Genomic DNA, 22,007 nt, shown 5'->3' with positions numbered 1-22,007 from the left:
TAGCACTGTAAGAAACACTTCATAGCTTCCATAATGTCAACTTTATATTTTCACACCCATATGTAATTCAAGAAATGATCTCAGTTTTCTGTGAGTCAGTCTGTTTCCTTTCTATCACAGCACTAAACTGAAGCTTTGTTAAGAAGTATCACATTGCAGAATCTAGTTTTAATGCATCTGTCCTGTATTTGACCAAATCCCTCAAACAAAAAGGCATATGATTTTAATCAATCATTCAACTTGCAGTAAATCCATATTTATATTGATTGCCTTCTTCCCACTGCATCACACCCATAATTACTACCCTCCAAAAGCTATGGAAGTTTGAGATGGGAAATATTTTTTAGGTCACTCTAGGTCATTTCCCTTCAGGGCACAATTGTTCCTGAGGTACATTCTTGACTACATGACCCAGACTAATTTTAGATTATAAAGAATCTCTTTTATACCCTTAAAAATATTTGGTGCTCCAAGGGACAAAACTTCACAACAGAAGTTACTTTATTCTAAAATCTCTTTGGCTGATTTCACTTCTAGAATTCAAAATTTCACTACACATTAATCCCATTCAAAGCCTTAAAAATCCAGTTGGTCCACTTTAGCCAAATTAAATCTCACAAAAACTGAATCAGATTTTAAAATCCTCAAGAAGAAGCTCATACCTCTGAAGCTTTAACAGACTCCCAAGCTATGACAAGCAATTGTGAGGGTAAGTTACCAAAAAGTTACCAAATAAATACTAGCAATATTTTGATTTCTTTCTATAAAAGCAAAACTAGCTTTTACAGGCACAAGACCCAAGGAAGCACTGGAGCTTTCACACTCCTGCAGTCATGGAAGCAGTTTCCTATTGCACTGGACCCTAGAAGATGTATTCATTTTTCTAAGCAAGGTGACATGGATACCCACCAACTCTGAATTCATCTCCTCCCTCAAGCTTCTAATTTTTGCAGTTACATGACTTCAGTGACATGACAGCTACTGTATTATTTCTTCAGATTAACTTTTACTATTGCCAGATTCTCATTAGACCTATACAGTGCATTGCACAATGATTCTGAACAACTTCAGAAGCCCTGATTATCAAAAGACATTTTACTTGTCACCTTCCAACTATTCAAAATACTGGCATCAGTTCAAGTCTCAAGCCACTACTGATTGTTGAAAGATAATTATCAGCTTAGCCCTACCACATTATCTGGATTTCTCCTTATGATTATCAGAAAAAGATACCTCTTGCCTCATGTAACTTCATATGTCATACACAGACAGAAGAATAAACCATAATAAAGGTAGAAGTAGAAAGATTGATGACAGACATGGTTCATATACATGTGTAGTTTTCAATTCCTCTGTCAATACACCTCCCCACCTATCACATACATATAAGTAAGTTAGACACCTGGATAATTTGATTATTTTACAATAGATGAAATAACTGTGCAGGAGGAATTTAAATAAGAAAAGCAAGCTCATTCCACACATCAGGAACAGGATGGATGCTCTATTCAGCAAAGGCAATGCAGAAGAAAATGGAAAAAGCAGATCACTGAGGTACTAAGGAATGTGGATGCCACGTTTTTACCAGAGAGATTAAAAAGTAGCACCTATTTTTGTGCAGATTATGTTTTTTTATTCCGAATTTCTGCATTTCATTGATTCACTAATAGTAATAAATAACACAAACAGCAATAATATGGAACTCGCTTTGATGGATTCACAATTACACTGTACTCTTAAACATGGTAGGTGGGCTCTGCTATTCAGTTATCGCTGCCACTTTTTCACTGTTACCTATCATCCTCTTGACAGATATTAAGGCAACTTTTAACACTATTAATATAACTGAGCTAATCTTAAGCAGTGTTCCTCTGGGATTGCTTTTTCCCTTTTAGTATTTTTAATATCCAAAATACCAATCTACAACTTCCAGGAAAAAAATAGTGTCCCTTATTATCATTTCCTATTCAGTCATTAAAACTTCTTTTTTCTTCAGCTCATTTTCTAAGAATAGGACAATTTTTAAGTGTACCTGGAGAGATGAGAATTGACAAAGTATTATCAATTAAAAGAGATAGGTGTGTACATTCACATCCTTTAGCTATTCTCCCACTGATGCAATCTCAGGATGCAGTTAGATGATACTGCAGAGAAGAGCTAATAGCTACCTCTGGGTAGAGCTTTTCTCTTGCTAAATCCCTGCCATACACTCCTGCTGCTGTCTTGTATCAACTCTCATGCTTGACTGACCATACAGCAAGACAGCTGGGGAAGTTATAAAGGAGAAGACAGACCCTTAAAAAAAAAAAATAAGAAATGAAAAATGCATTTTTTGTATTTTAAAAAGGGAAAAACACTAGAAAATATACAAGAAGAATCAGGACCACCTCTTTGAGGAGCAGCTCACCATGGGATCAAGTCAGCTATGTAATGAAATTATGCCCTGAATGTTGTAATGACTTGCCAAAATAATGTGGTAATTTCCTTAGAAACAACACTGAAAAAAAAAAAAAAAAGAGACACAGAGTAAACTACTTCTGCAAGCCATCAGGATTTGACTTTGGAGACTTCAGTAGTGATTAGATTAGCAGAACTCCCCCCAGATATTACTTCACATGTCTTCCACAACTTTCAAAGCATGCTCAGTATTTTTATTATTTTCAAATATAAGAAAAAAATGATAGGCAGAGAGCATTTTAGACAGAGAAAAGCCAATGCTGCTGCATCTTTCAACACCGAGGATCCATTAAACCACTTCTCCTGCTCACTGCCGAAAGTAAACAACTTCAGAGCATCTCATAACAATACACTAAACATGGCCAAGGATTTCACTTATCTTCTTCATCCTGTTAGCTGTCCCATTGATTTCTACTAATGAAAAATATTAATTATAAAGTTCCTATTTTCTAACTTACAAGCCTTCCTCCTTCTGAAACTAGCACTTCTCTTTCTCGTTTATCCAAAAATCTCCAGAAGGACAAAAGTCCTGAAGCCCCTCTAATGATCACACAAAGCAACATAACTCTAAATCACCAGCAGCTGGTGGATAGTTTTCATATTTATGGAAATTCAGCATTTTAATGTTATATAATCTCTTCTAATATATTTCAGATTTTACAAGCAACGTAGACAGAAGAAAAATGAGTCCAAATACTTTCATGTGGCATATGGTAAAAGTCTGTATGTTATAAAAAATACAAATGAGCCAGATGTTACAAAAAATTCTGATATAATGTGTCATTCAGCCTTTTCTATAACAGCTTATATCAGTATTACCAAAATAAATACATTGATAAAAATGACCATTTATGAGAAAGCATAAAAGATTATAAATGATTTAGTGCTTTAATACATCATTAAGAACAAATAATAGTGAGGAATATGAAGTAACTGATGACTTAATGGGCTTTACTGGGGATAATGCTGATGAAGCCACACAGAAAACAAAAGAGTACAATAACACTATTTTCACAAGTTCTTCAGTTATATTTAGATGCAATAAATGTTCTAAATATAACACATTTAAAAGATTCAATTAACATAAAATCTGCCACTGATTTCAATCTGTTTATTTAACACAGAGTTTTACCACTGGCTGGAGTTGAGGCTTAGTTCATAACTCTAGCAAGTGCTAAGCGTGGGAACACTTCGGCAAAGAAAAATCAGTAGGCAGTACTGGTATGATGCTCATGTTTTTGATGCTTATTTCAAGGAATTAATTTTTATGAAGGAAAGCAACTCTAAATTGCTAAATATTTATTTACACGAAAGGCTCGGTGTGATGATTAAATTCAGAAAATACCTAATTAGACATACTCTGTAGTGATATTAAGGTCAGTAATGCGTGTCTGAAACCCACATCAGACCATGATCACCTAATGAAACCAAGCTCTGCCAGAATTTTTCTTTGAAAGAAACCTGACAGAAGCAAAGCCAGTGTAGGTTCGATGTAAACATGTTCAATGTATAAACATGGACACTGTTCAATGTAAACATGGACTATATTTCTATTACTGAAAATCACTTACAGTTGGAATTTACAAAAACATTTACAGCCCTGCTAGAGTTCTATTGTGTAATACTCAAGGGAATAACCTGGCTCATCGATTTATCTTTCTGACTTTTATCATCTTTAAAGCTCCATTTTAAACAAATTTTACCTTCCTTTAAAAGAGACCAGTGGATTAAAGATATTTCACATTGTTGACATTTATTAGGGTTAGGGAAAAAAAAAAGAGAGAGAGAGAGAGAGGGGGAGATCAAAGATTTCCAAGAGATGTGAAGGATTTGAATTATTAATGAGCATTGCCACTGGAACCTAGGGATCTAGTTCTTCACGGGACTCAAATTAACCTCACACAAACAATACCACAGTCCTCATTTGGACAGGAGCTGGTGTGCGACATCAGAGAATTTACTCCAGGTCCCTCTCTCTACCTACCAACCTACATCGCTCAGTTAGCACTAATATCAGATGCTTGTCTCAGCATGGGGGCCACACTTTTCCATCCCTGTTGGAAGAAAATGACACAGCACAGGCAGCAGGGAGAGACAGGTACAGCCCTGGTCCTCCTCAACGCATCTCACATCCCTTCGGGCTCCACAAAACCTGATTTTCTTGTAAAGAAGGTTCAAAGACAAATGTAGTGGTATTACTGTAAGTAGAGCAGCCTCTATCCTAATTCTGCATACATATAGTCACAGTGATCTTTCCAGAGAGTCCCATGGCTAACTAGGAAGTATATTGGTGCATAATGGCACTTAGTTTACAAATTTCTTCAGTGTTTTGTCTATCATTCCTTTACTACAAGGATGGTGAGGCACTGGCACAGGCTGCCCAGAGAAGCTGTGGATGTCCCATCCCTGGCAGTGTTCAAGGCCAGGCTGGATGGGGCTTTGGGCAACCTGGTCTGCTGGGAGGTGTCCCTGCCCATGGCAGAGGGGTTGGAACTGTGTCTCTTCCAACCCAAACCATTCCATGAATCTATGATTCCAATCATGAATATACATGATAGTGTTGTTAAATTACTATCCAATAACTTTTAGCACTTGTATTCAATATAGCTATGTTCTGTCCTAGTTCTTGTACCACATTTTTCTGTGCAGTCAATGGGTAATACAATGTATTTTCATTCCTTGGTTTCCACACCTGTCACAAGAGATGATAATGCCTTGTTACCTTTGTACTTTTGTACTTTGCAGGTCAAAGCAAATAGTATAATGTTCTTTTCAATCTGTACAGCTACAGAGAAAATCCTCCCTAGGTTCTTTTAGATGTGGAAAAATTCACTCAGTAAGTGATTGACATAGTTAATGATTCATCTTCTAGTTAGAATCTTTAAGCTTACATGATTTTAAAATGTTTTCAGACAGAATAATTATTTAATAACTTATTTTAGTACTTACACTGCTTTAACATTTTTTTCCACCATTTGGCATTTTAGTTCAGCAACAAGTTATTAGCTTTGCATCAAGTTCATCTTGTAGTTACTGTTTTTATGAAGGATTAGTAATACTAGAAATTTTTATAAATCATCCACTCACACGCTTTATAAACCTGTGTCTTGACTGTAAAATGTATAATAAAAAGCAGCCTACAATAATCTTCAAAACCTATCAACTTAAAAAAGAAATTGATAGAAAAAAAAAAAAAAAAAGAAACAAAGAAAACATATCAGGCAGCTCTAGTAGGTAACTATAAAGTGCATTTTCATAATCCATGAATATATATTCCTTTTCCAGCCATCTGGTACTCCACAGATGAAAGCAGTTTCATTTGTAGATGAACACTGATTTCACACAATTTCCGAGAAAGAAAAGAAACGGTTCAGAAAGTTTAAGTCGCTAAGATGACATGAACCACAAAACATATTATCTGTGAACTGGACTGTTGCACATAAAATATATAAAGAAGTATGTGAACACAATCCATCGCATCACATAGACTAATGCTTAGGGAATAAGTAAAAAGAAAAAGTGTGACAGACAAAACAGCAAGTTCTTCAGGCTACCCAAAGCCTATGGCACTTGCAATAGATTGCACATAAAACAAAGGAAAAGATGATGAGAGTCATAGAGGTTTCAAGACAAATAAATGAAATAGTGCAGCTTAAAAGAAAGATAAAGTCAGAATAACAATTAGCCCTGTCAGGCATCCTCAGCACCCTAAACATAAAAATCAAAACCCCTGAGTGATCATTTTCTTGTGAGCAGTCATCCACAAACATATATATGAAATATTACAGTCAGCTATATATTCATAAAGCATACTACAATGCATCATGGCAACAACAAATACAGGTGGTTCCCTCTGATCATTCAACTATTCCCTGTTGCCACAAGAATAATACTGCATAGAAACCACAGCTGGTGCAGAGTATGAGGACTGTCTTACTGAGCAATATTTCTCTTTAAGATCTGCACTTCATATCACTAACTCCCTATTGATTTTTGAGTGAATAAGAAAAAGTACTGCCTTCGAAGGATATAAATATAAAATGGCCTGGCTAACTGAAAAGCTTCAATTCATCCTTTGGTGCACATTGGAATCACCCTGAAAAATAAATAAATAAATAAATAAATTCAAGCAATTGCAGGGGCAGCTCGACTGAATGAAGAACTTCACAATTCCACAGCCTTCGTGGAACTGAACTCGGGGGGACAGCACAAGCTTTGACAGGATACTACTCCATGCCCCATCAGACCAGTTCTCATATTAATAGGTAACAGGAATAGAGACCAGAATTTAATTTAGGACAAGCATTTTATATAGGATAAATTGTTTGAAATGATGGAATTTTGCAGCAGGGATTTTAGGCAAAATTTTATTGATTGACCTCTCTGTTAAGAGTTCTATACATTTTTGCAATACTTTGAGCACAAACAACTTAGTAAATGCCCCTTTCCAGTGCACTAAAAAGCAGATGGTAAGCAAGAGGTATATTGAGATCACAGTGGGGAGATGCAGTGGATATACCATCGGCTTGCTTCTCAAAATACAGATTCATGCTGTGCAGGCAGCAGTCACAGACCACATCACTTTAACTGAAGTAATCTGCTTTAATTCTTTGCTGGAAGGGCAATTAAACACAGTGGGATGAGCGGATACAAACCATACTAACACATAATTATCACAAAAAGCACAGTTTTTTTCCTTTAAGGGCAATGTGCAGAGTTCCCAGGGCAAGTATGGAAGGCCTTCATACTGCTTTGCAAGGGGCTCCAGTTAGGAGTGTCTCTTCTCTGCTGTCCCTGGATTCTCAGGACTCACATCAACATTTAGTTGTCACAGATCAAGCGAGATAACATTGCTATAAATTCAGGCACGTCAATTCTAGTCATGCTTAAGAAGGAAGAAGGTCAATGTCAGGAGGAAGATTCATGGGCTGATACAGACAGAATTTCTTCAGTTCCATCACAAATGGAAATGATATGATAATTCAAAAGGAATCTATTGCTCTAACATTTGTTCTCTGCAAACTACTTACAAATACAGTAATGTTTTTGCAGTTTCCCCCTACAGAGTATGTAGAGATAAAGAGTTAAGCCATAGCATTTATGTTGTATACAAATTTATGTTATCACAGAATCACAGAATTTTCTAGGTTGGAAGAGACCTCAAGGTCATCGAGTCCAACCTCCAACCTAACGCTAACAGCCCTCCACTAAACCATATCCCTAAGCTCTACATCTAAGCTTCTTTTGAAGACTTCCAGGGATGGTGACTCCACCACTTCCCTGGGCAGCCTGTTCCAATGCCTCACAACCCTTTCTGTAAAGAAGTTCTTCCTAACATCTAACCTAAAACTCCCCTGGCTCAACTTAAGCCCATTCCCCCTCGTCCTGTCACCAGGCACGTGGGAGAACAGGCCAACCCCCACCTCTCTACAGCCTCCCTTGAGGTACCTAAAAAGAGCGATAAGGTCACCCCTGAGCCTCCTCTTCTCCAGGCTGAACAAGCCCAGCTCCCTTAGCCGCTCCTCGTAGGACTTGTTCTCCAGGCCCCTCACCAGCTTCGTCGCCCTTCTCTGCACCCGCTCAAGCACCTCGATGTCCTTCTTGTAGCGAGGGGCCCAAAACTGAACACAGTACTCGAGGTGCGGCCTCACCAGAGCTGAGTACAGGGGGACGATCACCTCCCTAGCCCTGCTGGTCACGCTGTTCCTAATACAAGCCAGGATGCCGTTGGCCTTCTTGGCCACCTGAGCACACTGCTGGCTCATATTCAGCCGACTGTCCACCATCACTCCCAGGTCCTTCTCTGCCTGGCAGCTTTCCAACCATTCCTCTCCCAGCCTGTAGCTCTGCTTGGGGTTATTGCGCCCCAGGTGCAGGACCCGGCACTTGGCCTTGTTAAACTTCATGCAGTTGACCTCAGCCCATCGGTGCAGCCTATCCAGATCCTCCTGCAGAGCTTTCCTACCCTCAAGCAGATCGACACACGCACCTAACTTGGTGTCATCTGCGAACTTACTGAGGGTGCACTCGATGCCCTCATCCAGATCATCGATGAAGATATTAAAGAGGACCGGCCCCAGCACCGAGCCCTGGGGGACGCCACTAGTGACTGGCCTCCAACTGGACTTGGCTCCATTTACCACGACTCTTTGGGCCCGGCTATCCAGCCAGTTTCTAACCCAACGAAGCGTGCGCCAGTCCAAGCCAAGAGCAGCCAGTTTCTTGAGGAGAATGCTGTGGGAGACGGTGTCAAAAGCCTTGCTGAAGTCAAGGTAGACCACATCCACAGCCTTTCCCTCATCCACCCAGCGCGTCACTCTGTCATAGAAGGAGATCAGGTTCGTCAGGCATGACCTGCCTTTCATAAAGCCATGCTGACTGGGCCTGATCGCCTGCTTCCCCTTCAAGTGCTGCATGATGACTCTCAGGAGGATCTGCTCCATGAGCTTTCCTGGCACTGAGGTCAAACTGACAGGCCTGTAGTTTCCTGGGTCTGCCCTCCGGCCCTTCTTGTAGATGGGCGTCACGTTTGCTAGCCGCCAGTCGATTGGGACCTCCCCCGATAGCCAGGACTGTTGATAAATGATGGACAGCGGCTTGGCCAGCTCCTCTGCCAGTTCCCTCAGTACCCTTGGGTGGATCCCATCTGGCCCCATCGACTTGTGCACATCTAAGTGCCGTAGTAGGTCACCAACCAGTTCTTCATGGATAATGAGGGCCACATCCTGCTCCCCATCCCCTTCCACCAGCTCAGGGTACTGGGTATCCAGAGAACATCCGGTATTGCCGCTAAAGACTGAGGCAAAGAAGGCATTGAGCACCTCCGCCTTTTCCTCATCTCTTGTAACTAAGTTTCCCCCCGCATCCAGTAAAGGATGGAGATTCTCCTTAGTCCTCCTTTTTGTGTTGATGTATTTATAGAAACGTTTTTTGTTATCTTTAACGGCAGTAGCCAGATTGAGCTCCAGATGAGCTTTGGCCTTCCTAATTTTGTCCCTGCACAGCCTCGCTACTTCTTTAAAGTCCTCCTTAGTGGCCTGCCCACTTTTCCAAAGCTTATAAACCCTCTTTTTCCTCCTAAGATCAAGCCACAATTCTCTGTTGAGCCAGGCCGGTCTTCTTCCCCGCCAGCTCGTCTTTGGGCACGTGGGAACAGACCGTTCCTGTGCCATTAAGACTTCCCTCTTGAAGAGCGCCCAGCCTTCCTGGACCCCTCTGCCCTTCAGAACCGCCTCCCAAGGGACTCCACCAACCAGTGTCCTGAGCAGCTCAAAGTCAGCCCTCCGAAAGTCCAATACAGCGGTTTTACTGGTCCCCTTCCTGGCCTCGCCAAGAATAGTGAACTCCACCATTGCGTGGTCACTCTGCCCTAGACAGCTCCCGACGATCACGTCCTCCACCAGTCCTTCTCTGTTTGTGAAGAGAAGGTCTAGCGGGGCACCTCCCCTGGTAGGCTCACTAACCAGCTGCGTCAGGAAGCTATCTTCCACGCTCTCCAGAAACCTCCTAGACTGCTTTCTCAGGGCTGAGTTGTGCTTCCAGGATATGTCAGGGAAGTTGAAGTCCCCCACGAGTACAAGAGCTGATGATTTTGCAACCTCTGTCAGCTGCCTGTAGAATTCCTCATCCGTCTCCTCATCCTGGTTCGGCGGTCTATAGCAGACCCCGACCAGGACACTAGCCTTGTTGTCCCTGCCGATCCTAACCCAAAGGGACTCGACCTTGTCATTCCCAACCTCGAGTTCTACAGCCTCGAAAGACTCTCTAATATAGAGAGCCACACCACCACCCCTTCTATGCTGCCTGTCCCTTCTATAGAGCTTATAGCCAGGCATTGCAGCACTCCAGTCATGAGACTGGTCCCACCACGTCTCCGTGATGGCAACCAAGTCGTAGCCTGCCTGCCGCACGATGGCTTCCAGCTCCTCCTGTTTGTTACCCATGCTGCGTGCATTGGTGTAGATGCACTTCAGCTGGGCCATTGCCTTATCCTCCGGCCTTGCCATTGTTCCCCCTGGCACAGCCCCAACAATCCTAGCCTCAGCCCCATCCCCCTTCCTACCTAGTTTAAAGCCCTCTCAATGAGCCCTGCCAGTTCCTGGCCCAGGATCCTTTTTCCCCTAAAAGATAGGGACCCGTCTGCGGCCATCAGGCCAGGTGCTGAGTAAAGTGCCCCATGATCAAAAAACCCAAGATTTCTGCGTTGGCACCAGCCCCGGAGCCACGTGTTTAACAGGATGAGCTTATGATGAGCTTTCTTTCAACAATAATGTGAAACCTTGAAAATGAGTCAAGAAAATATAAAGCAAGGCAAAGAGATTATGACTGCAACACTACCCACTCCTTGCTTCCCAGTCAAATTGCAACACTTTTCAACTTCAGTAGGATTATTATTATTTTTTTAAGTCAATGTTAATAAAAGAGATGACATGTTCACAGCATTAGTCAAACAGAGTAAATGTTTGATTTGCAGAGTAAAACTTGCATCTTTTTGTATTGCCATTAGCAAGTTACTCAGTCTATTTCTCCAAAATTTTACTGTAAAAGTAGCAGAAATCCCTTTAGTGATCTGAATTTCAACCAATGTATGCAATAAGAAGCCATTTGTAATTTTATACAACAAAGTAACTAGCGAGAAATTAACCTGAAAGAACATAGAAAATGAAGCTCATCTTGTGCACATCTGAAGTTCAATAAGTGAACTCAAAGAGATCTACCTCTTGATGCAACTGTCAGTCAAAAAACAAATGGCTGTGTGGCTATTTCTCCAACACACAAAAAAGCCCAGTCTAAGAGAACACTGCTTCACTTTCCTCAGTCATACAACCCTGTTCATTCTGCTGCTTCTCCACACTCCAGGGAATCAATTTAATCTGACTACGAAAAGAGAAATCCATCATCCATTAAGAGGAATTAGCCCACTTCACTTCACGTTCCTGGGATACTACCACAGATGCTCAGATAGACAGAAGAAAACACTTTATAGGAAGACAGGGGCTTGGTACTGCTGATTCTGCTCCATGTTCTAAAAAAAAGCCAAGCTTCCCCTGAAAGCAAGTTACCGTGCACATTACTTTAAGAAAGGAATGGCTGATTTTATGTATTTGTAGGCAGGTATGTATCTATTCATTTTTTCAAGTGGTGAGCTAGGATCATGGAGTTTTTATTCTATCATTATGATCAGCAGGGAGAATCATTTAAAAGACTGAAGGATTCTCCATTAAAGAAATCACATGCAGATATTTAGGAAAAAAAAAAAAAATTGTCAGGATTTCAGCAAACAACCCTATAAAACCAGGCTCAGTTAAAAATGACTTTGAGCTATATGCTATTTCTGGAAACTTCTGCTCAACTGAAGAGATTCAAAGAGGGCTTTATAGAAGTTGTATTTCCAATGGATCATAGATTCAAATTTAAGATAAGCATCAAAATTAGGGAAAGCCTTAACCTCTGAAAGAAGACATAGTTACAGAGTCAGAATGCTTGGGGTTGGAAGGAACCTCTGGAAGTCACCTGGTCCAACCCTCCCTGGCTCAAGCAGGACCACCTCGAGCAGGATGCCCAGGACCATATGCAGGTGGCTTCTGAAGATCTCCAAAGAGGGAGACCAGACAACCTCTCTGGGTAACCTGTGCTAGTGCACCATCACTCACAATAAAGAAATGTTTCCTGATATTCAGACAAAAACCCTTTTGTTTCAGTGCCCATTGCCTCTTGACCTTTCACTGGGCATGACCAAAAAGAGCCTGGCTCAGTCCTTTTTGCATCCTCCCTTCAGGTATTTCTATACATTGATAAGATTCCCGCCAGCCTTCTCGTTTCCAGGCTCAGCAGTCCCAGAGCTTTCAGCCTTTCCTCACAGGAAAGGTGCTCCAGTCCCTTCATCATCTTTGTGGTCCTTCTCCAGACTCTCCCCACTAATTCCGTACCTCTCTTCTACCAGGTAGCCAATATGTGGCTAAGAAATATTTGGGGATGAATAGAGGGGAAGGGTCACCTCCTTCGACCTGCTGGCAACACTCCTCCTAATACAGCCTGGAATACCATTAGTTGAACACATTGACTTCCTCAGATACAACTTTTTGAGTCATTTATTCAAGTTTTAGTCTTGAAACTGATACCATACAGCTGAAATCCCACATATTAATTATTTCAGAATTTTGCTATAAAATAGCTCACTGAAGGACACATTAAGTCCTTTCAGAACAACACGCTGTACTTTCAGAACACTCATGAGAATATTCAAAGCAGCACAAAAAAAAAAGAGACAATATGAGGCTAAACCCAGATGACCTACAGCACTGAAACACTTTGCCAATTCCCATCAGAAATGTAGCAAAAAAAAATGGGTGACAGAAAATTCTGAAATTTTGATAAAGTAATTGTTTCGAGTGATATATCATCATGGGGATTAGAGATAAGCAGTTTAAAAAGCTAAAGGAAAGGTAAAATGAATGAATACAACTCCTATATGCAGTGCTATAAACCTCTTAAAGCTCTTCCTGATTTTGCAGTCATTATATATAAACATCACCATCCACGGAGATGCCTAACACCCAAACCTGGACTCATCTCTGATTCTTCCCTCTCTCCTAATCTCTACCTTCTCTTATTATATGTTATTTATATTTAAATATCATTCTGAATTTGGATTCTGAAAGCTGAATGCATGCAAATAATATACTATTTTTTCAACTACTTGGACTTAGAAATTATAGTTGCAGTGCATTTACAGCCCATCTATTTGTTGAAAAAATACCTTGCTTAAGCAGTGATAATGGAACAAAAACAAATAGAAGAAATTATCTGAGAGCAACTGTCAAAAATAAAAATAAAATAAAATAAAAAATCCCGGACTCCTCCATGTTAAAATTCTGTGTAAAATCTGAAATTAAATTGAATTTGCTCTGGAATTTAGTATGCAATAGTATCTTTGTAGTACTCGGATAGTATCCTTTCCTTTTTATTTTTTTTTCAGCTAGTTGATGTCTTCTTCATTTAGACTTTGGTAATGAAAACTGTCATTTACCAAGAACCATTTTATGCAAAATAGCGATGATCAGTAACACAAGCCGGATCTGGGAGACATTCTCAGTGACTTGCCTAAGCACGTCAAATACAAAAACATGGCATGTTAATGAGAAAGCCAGCAGTCATTTCTATAATGTGTAAAAAGTAGATTTTGAAATTGAACAGGTTTTCCTTTTGTTTCTCTCCCTGATCCAGCTTGTTACAATGTAAACAGAAGGTTTTATTCCAGAGATTCAAGAAGCCCACGAACTGAAAGACAATTTTTGTTTAATGGAATAAACTTGAATTAGGAGGTGTACACACTGCTCAGAAGATATACTCACCAACCTACAAACACAAATTTACTCTTATCATGGATCATTATGAAACATTCTCAAGCAGATGAATGTAGAAGTGAAATATAAACTAAAAGAGCAAGTGGGTTTGGAAAACTCAAAATTATAGCATAGTACTCTCTAGTAAGCTGTAATAAAAAAATGGAACAGCTCATAATGGAAAACAGGATTCACTCACAATAAGTGAAATAAGTCTTTACTATTAACAAATATTAAGATAACTAAAAGTGCCTAAGCAGTTAGGTGAAAAATAAAGTCTATATTACAAACAGCTAAACACTTACATAACATAACATAAATAAGACAAAAAAGACAAAAACAACAAACTGCACTCTTCCAGATGCAATTTGGCCAGTTTGCTCTCAAAACACTCAAAATAGTGTTGCAAGATACTATTATAAAGCAAACTTTGATATTTATCTACAGCTTTCAGTGTGTTAATAAGCAAATACCTGCATACAGCACTTCATGTTGTCACAAAATGCCTTTAGCAGAAATTGTACCATTAAACTCTTCAAAATGGTATTGTCCTTCACCTTGAAGATGTTTTATTCTTACAGCTAAGAAACATTACCTCCAGTTCTATTACCTTGGTGCTTATGCATCTCATGAAATTTATTAAAAAGAAAACCAAACCCCACAACTTTTAACATGTACCTGGTGATAAATACTAAGCACAATAATTTTTAGAACAAATCATCATTCAAAACAACTCTACCTGGTCTTAAATCCTCCAGCTTCCGCTACAGTTAAGGACACACCACCCAAATATTTTGGCAAAATGACAAAGCCAAGCACTAGACTTGGTTAGATTAAACTAGACTAGAGTTAGGGATTCTTAAAAATTTTGACAAAAATGCACTTTTTGTGCATATAACTACATGCTTCTCCAAATAAACAATATTTCTGTGTTCTGTGGCATGCCATGAGGGCTTTTTTAGTGGTCAAAAACAGTCCACGCCAGAACTAAAACAGCCCTCTTTTGACCTGTTTTGCCCATGTTATTTCCCATTGAACTGACAGCTAAGGGAACATCGTTATGCGTATCAAAGTCTTAGCCTGTATATCTACAGCAGGTGCTAGAAAACATTCCTCTATCTATTTCTGTATCATTTTAGACAAAGCTATAAACAGTCAGAGCCAATCTGCCAGAAAAGCACCAGCAAAATTAGGATCTGCTGAAACAGCAGGAGCCAAAGTTGGCCCATCCATTTGCCCCTCTGTCCATTTGTTTTCCCCATAACTACATCACAGCAGTGATGCTCTCTCTTCTTTAGGAACACCATAAAGGGCAGAAATTCCTCATCTTCTTATGGGGACAGAAGAACATTGGCCAACAACTCCTTTTGAAATAGCAGATAGGCCCTGTACTGTTTTTCAACTCTTAAGGAATTACCTTTTGCTGCTTTGAAGTAATTGAACTGTTTCTTTACTTCAAGAAACCAAAGCCTCATCTGGAGGTGCTGAGTCTGTGTGGTGCTATGTAATATGAGAATTATTCAATTCTTGAAGGAAAAAAAAAGCCAACCAAAAAAAAAAAAAAATTAAGCAGGTGAAGGAACATGACCTTAAGAAGAGATCAACATATTTATTGCAAATGCATTCTTATCCACACTCTAATTACACAAGCTTTTTCAAAACAAATTTTAAAGACTTTGCAAAAGATGTTAAGAAGCAGCAGAATAAAGTTATGTATAATTATTATAATTCCCACCACTTATTTAGAGCTTGCTATTTATAATGGGCAATGCAGAATACCCAGTAATATCAATTTATTATTCAACTACCATTAAAATCATTGAAGTATTTCTTACAGATCTGCAGTTAGCTCCATTAAAACAAATGAAGTATTTCTAACGAATCTATGTTTTGTAACACATGCACAAATCACCACTGAATGAGATAGCTTCAGGGAAGTACTTTGCTTTACTTTTAACTTTTGGTCAATTCTACTGATTGACGAGACATCTAGTAACCCTGTTTCCTTAGTTCAATCTTACTGAAAGTCAAGGCATATCAGGTAACTATCACCAGAAATAGGTGTTATGATTTTACAAAAGGATTTTAGTGATAAGGCACAAGATGAAATCTATACAGTTTTCTCTGATTATGTAGACCCCAATAAAAAGTTTATTTATTATGTCTGGAATTTATAGTGAGGTATAACTGAACCATTAGCAACACAAAATAACTGCATTTTCTTGAAGAATGCTGCCAGTGAAATACAATGCATGTACTAACATGGCAGAAGTGTAAATACTTCTTTTACATGTAGAATTTGGAATGTGCTTTAGGAACAGCTGTTACTATGTTTATCAATCTCAAAGCTACTGAGAGATGACAACATCCCTTATTCTGATTTACTACAAATATTCAATGGAAAAAAAAATTCAGTACCTACAACTTGATGACACTGGAAAATATTAACACCTTAATATATTAACCTCATGAAGTTCAACAAAGCCAAATGCAAGGTTTTTCACCTAGGGAAGAATATAACCCCATGCACCAGTACAAGCTGGGGGCTGACCTGCCGGAAGGCAGCCCTACAGAGAAGGACCTGGGAGTCCTGGTGGATAACGGGTTGACCACGAGCCAGCAGTTTGCCTTTGTGGCCACGAAGGCCAACAGTATCTTGGGCTGCATCAGGAAGAGGGGGCTAGAGCACCTGTCGTACAAGGACAGGCTGAGGGAACTGGGCCTGTTTAGCTTGGAGAAGAGAAGACTGAGAGGGGATCTTATTGATGTGTACAAATATCTGAAGGGAGGGTGTCAAGAGGATGGGGACAGACTCTTTTCAGTGGTGCCCAGCAGGACAGGAGACAATGAGCACAAACTGAAACACAGGAAGTTCTGGCTGAATATGAGGGGGTACTTTACTGTGAGGGTGACAGAGCACTAGAACAGGTTGCCCAGAGAGGCCGTGCAGTCTACTTCTCTGGAGATATTCAAAACTCGCCTGGATGCATTTCTGTGCCACGTGCTCTAGGTGATCCTGTTTGGCAGGGGGGTTGGACGAAATGATCTCCAGAGGTCCCTTCCAACCTCAAGTATTCTGTGATTCTATATATTTCCTTGTTTTAGTAGATATACTGTCATGATACTCTGCTAAGAATGAAAAGTTGCCTCATCCATCATTCACTAGACAAACTTTTAAATAAAGATATTGCATATACCCAATATCCCTCTCAAAACTGTTTTTTATCGAAAATTTGATTATGAAAACTTGATTAAATATATGAACTTCTTTACAGCATAAGACAAACTGCTTGACAGAAGATAATGCTCAACTGAAGCAACAGCTAATGAAGTGTATTTTATGTATTTTACCAAGTTATTTTATACAATATAAAAGTACTTAGCACATTAGGGATAAAAAAATGTCGTAACAAAACATTAAATTGGCAGAAAATATATATTTTTCACATATAGAGTAGATTCCTTTGAGCTGTAGTGGTTGCAAGATGTGTCTGAACATTATTTCCCAAAGGCTACTCTTGTAAATAAACTGAATTTACATTAGTCCAAAATTCCATTCATTCACTTCATGGTACTTTATTCAAGCTTTTCATAAGGATGAACAAAAGACCAACAAACTCATTTCTTATATTCAGCATTACTCTTAGGACTTTAAAAAAATCTACTTGACAGTGTATTGTGCTCTTATCTATAGAAACTAAATATCTTACATTTAATTTCATAAAGGTATTGAAAAAGTAATAGAACAATAAAGTACAAAGAAAACATCAGATTAACAAGATTGAATCTCATCTTGTTCTGAAGTAATGGTACCTCTGCAATATGGTTTCAATCTCTTTCACTCGAGAACACAAAAATCAGTAGCACTGCGCATTCATTCACAAGGTGCAGTAACATCACTTAGTAGTTTCTGCTTACTTTCATTTACAGAAAGAAAGAAAAGAAGGAAAAGAAAGACAAAGAGAGAGAGAGAGAGAGAGAGAGAGAGAGAGAGAGAAGAAACCAGCACTTACTTGCTTTTCCCTTTGTATACCGTAGCATAGGAACCTTCCCCTAGTTTTTCCAGCTTTTCATATGAGTCTGCTTTTCCAAACTTGGGGCTTGTAGGCTGAAAAAAAAAAAAAAAAAAAAAGAAGAGAGAGACCTTTCAGAATGTATTGCACCCACAACATTAATTGCTTTGATTCAGCCTTCAGAGATCAAAGGCCATAATGAAAACTCATAGACCTGCACGTTATTAACAGCCAACAATAAAAGAAAAAAATTAATAGCAAAGCTAATAAAATGACTGAATAGGCTACTCAAGCAAACATCATTCAACACCCCAGATGGTAGTTTTCAATATCAACTATATACTTACATCACTGGAATTATCAAAAGGATTTTGTTCTTAATCAAAGGGAGATTTCTGTTTCATTTTTCACATATATCACTTTGTACAGGGAAAAGGATCATTAGCAGCTAAACCTGCTCATCTTTGTTAAGAGATCTAAGCAACAGTTTCAATCTGCCCTACAAAATCAGATTACACAAGCTTCTTAAGTAAAATATATATATTTTAATCTACAGCCCACCCAAAAACATTGTATAAGTAGTCAGTGCCTTCTGCACGTCTACCACTGTTCAGAGTCATTAAAATACTACAAGATAGCACATTTAAAGGAAGTATCTTGCTTCTGAATTATGTTTACTGTCTTCAGCTTGTGGATACAAACACACCATGTTTTTAATGACATGTATATGCAGCACAGTGGAATAAAATCCTGTAGCCTCAACATCTGCAGACTAAATGCAGGGTTGAAAATGGAAGCAAGCTGAACACAGCGCCTTGCTGAGGGCCAGACAGCTCAGCCCACCTCTGTGCCAGGCTGCTGCCTGCCCTGCTGCTATGCATGTCTCACAAAGAACACCATACAAGCCGCAAAAATAGAAATTCATCTGACATGAAAATTATTAATTTGGAAAGCTGATATTAAAAATTGAGAAAGAGAAGATGTATTATGAGGAATTACATTGCATAAAATCATTTTTCCTGATTTTTATTCTATGAAATAAATGTTGCTCCAAATGATGCAATATATTATCTGCTTTTTATAATTTCAACATTCATGAATGAAGTCCTGGTCTACAATTACACAGACTAGAATGATACACATTTTTAGTAATAAACGATATATAAATATATATTGTTTTTTTTTTAATGTATGTCAATACTACTGCCTACTCTGGCCGGCTCAATGCCATGACCACTGCACTGGGGAGCCTGTCCCAGTGCCTGACCACCCTCTGGGTGCAGAACCTTTTTCTAACCCCCTGTCTGTCCCAGCTGCATGCCATTCCCTCAGGTCCTGTTTCTGTCCCCAGGGAGCAGAGCTCAGCGCCTGCCCCTCCGCTCCCCTCGTGAGGGAGCTGCAGGCCACCATGAGGCCTCCACTCAGCCTGCTCTGCTCTGGGCTGAACAAACCCAGGGACCTCAGCCTCTCCTCATACGTCTTGCCCTCCAGACCCTTCATTATCTTCATTGCCCTCGTTTGGATGCTCTCTAATAGTTTTATGTCCTTCTTACATTGTGGCACCCAAAACTGCACACAGTACTTGAGGTTCCACACGAGCGTAGAGCAGAAATGAAAAGGTTAGTTGAAAGTTTTAATCCTGAGCACTTTAAATTCAGTTAAAGGGCCATTTTTGCTGTGAATTAATCCTCACTTTTACAAAAAGAAGTAATGTGAAGTAGTTTAGGATAAGCATTTTTGTACGCAACATATCATGAAGTTCCTGGAAAATATCTGAGTTAAGCAGACATTTTGAAGTATATCCTGCTTTCCCAGGTGTCCACATCTTCCAGTTGTCTGGAAGAAAAGTGCTTTTTACTCTCCCCATAGACCAGAAAGACACTGTAAAAAAAATGAACTGCAACTGCCACCGGTATCACCTACAGATATTTTAGACTGCAGCACTCAGACATTCTGTACACAAACCAACCAAAAGAATACAGGGCAGAAATTCTGGAGAATCAGCACTGATGCTCACTTCAGATTCAGGGACTAACTCAGTATCACTCTGTTTGTAATACTGCAAATGAAAGCAGCCAAGCAAATCGAGCATGTTTAGGGTTGAATTCAACTGGGAGACTCTAAGCCATGCCCTGCGCTGCACACAGTACAGACTCACATTTGGGATCTTACGCCTGATTTACAAGTACTCAGGTTTCAGTTTTCTGGAAGGAGACAAGCATGCAGTGCATGTTTGCAGTGCAGAACACAGCTGTGATTAAATTCTTTTAAAACCATGGTCAAAAGTTTAAAATCATCTGAGCCTAAAAATTGCTCCAAGAAACAGACAAGAACATCCCAGGTAGGATGACTTGGGACCTATAATCCTCATTACTGCCAATTAACCATGAACCAGAAAATACAAACATTCTTTTTACTCAACTAAATTTACAAAATTTGTTCTAAGCCATAATTTTGGCACTTTGGCATATACGTGCGTTTTCTGGGACTAAGATCCCAGCCTTCTATTGAATGATATCAGGCTATACACATGTATGTTTGCAAAATTGTGCCTTTTCATCTCCTTCCAATACACAGAACAATCTATTACTTCGTTATCCAAGTCCTAAACATGAATAGACTGATGAAAATATGCCATATGGGAACTCTCTGATCTTCCTTTTGCATTATTGGGACCACTTCATTACAGATAAGGGAGTAATATGCTCATCTCCCAATCTGCACTTAAAAAGACATTCTGCCTGGTTAGAAATGCAAGTGGATTTTGTTGTTGTTGTTATTATTTTTACCATAGTGGTGTTACAGATGTCACTAACAGAGGTGACTAAAACATTTATTCAAGTAACTTTCTCATTTAAGTGTCTAATTATGGAGTAATGCAGCATCATGAAACTACAGAAGTATCAAGATGTTTAAATGTATCCCATATAATGAGGAGGGATAGCAAAGTATTTTCCATATTGCAAGCAGCAGTGAGCAAACAGACAGTGAGTAGCTTTGTTCAGGGTGGCAATGCTGCTGCAGTTAATGGTGAATAGCTCAGTGCTGGTTTCCTCCTTTAGTGAGGAAGGAAAAGGACACGGCTTATACATGTGTTTCACATCCACTCTTATTTTCACACTGTGATTTACTTTAATTTTATACCACTGGAAACCATAATATAAAAGGTCACAACAACTTGTAATGCCTTAAGATCTTGATAGGAAACAGGATGCCTTTAATCCATTACCACACAGTAAATCATCAGCAGTAATTATTCCTACAACCTCAGGCTCATATCCCCATATTCCAGCTGCCAGAGGCACTGACCTAAGGTCATGCCTTTTGACTCATTCTCCTCCTGGGAGCGGATGCATCCTCACCAAGAACAAGCTAAATGATAAAAGCTTGCATTTAGCAGGACTGGGAGGAAGAGCTCACTCCTTATTGCCCCAAAAAGGTGCTGGTTTTGGCCAGTTTGTCTTTGTGGCCACCCCATGCAGCGTCACAGAGCATGCAGTGTCACAGCAGCAAGACTGATCTGCCATGCTCCCCTTGCCCTCATGGGCAGCCTGAATCCATCCTCTGGTGCCCATTCAACAAAGAGCAAACCAGAAAAAAAGGAAAGGAAAAAACAAACAAACAAACAACCTGCTAGTAGTTACTATTCATCCTATATGCACTAAAACAATGTGGCTGATCTCACCTCTCTAGGTGACAGCTCCTCAGCAGTGGAGCTCATCCCTTTGTTCCAGCTGGATCACTGAATGGGACTGCTCACAGGTCTACACTCTCATGCTATTAAATCTCCCTTTGAGAAAATGGCCATTATTCTTCCTTGAATATGCAATTTTAAAAGATGCACAGTTCTTGAAGGTATTTTTTGTAGGGAAGCACTTCAGAGGATTATTTAAAAAAATTAAAAAAATAATAATAATCAGCAGACCATTGCAGTTGCTTAGCTGCTCTGAATTGTACTATATTCCCATACTTAATTCTATAATCAAAAATCTCCATATACTACCACAGTGATTCGGGACAATACTTTGAGGGACCAAAAGACTTTTTGATTTTTATTTACTTTTTTTTTTTTTTTTTAATGAAGCCTCACATTGATTCAAACTTACAATTGCTTGCATTTGCTTAGCTCAGACATTTCTTACCTCTATTTCTGGATTATAACACCAGGTTAGACTCACATAAAACAAAGATA

At 39.4% G+C, this 22,007-nt stretch overlaps 1 protein-coding gene across 5 annotated transcripts in view; it reads right to left on the bottom strand.

Annotated features, from left to right (window-relative positions):
* CDK14 (cyclin dependent kinase 14) overlaps window positions 1-22,007 on the bottom strand; it is a 332,761-nt gene that overhangs the window by 220,682 nt on the left and 90,072 nt on the right. For all 5 annotated transcript variants that reach the window (XM_084511412.1, XM_084511413.1, XM_084511411.1 and 2 more), the window contains one exon: window positions 17,816-17,910. In XM_084511412.1, the coding sequence (XP_084367538.1) occupies window positions 17,816-17,910 (95 nt within the window). The remainder of the gene's footprint in view (window positions 1-17,815; window positions 17,911-22,007) is intronic.

Source organism: Aythya ferina (assembly GCF_964211825.1).
Source record: "Aythya ferina genome assembly, chromosome: 2".
NCBI lineage: Eukaryota > Metazoa > Chordata > Aves > Anseriformes > Anatidae > Aythya > Aythya ferina.
The sequence above is the reverse complement of the archived record's forward strand: the minus strand, read 5'-3'. Positions and strand labels throughout refer to the sequence as shown.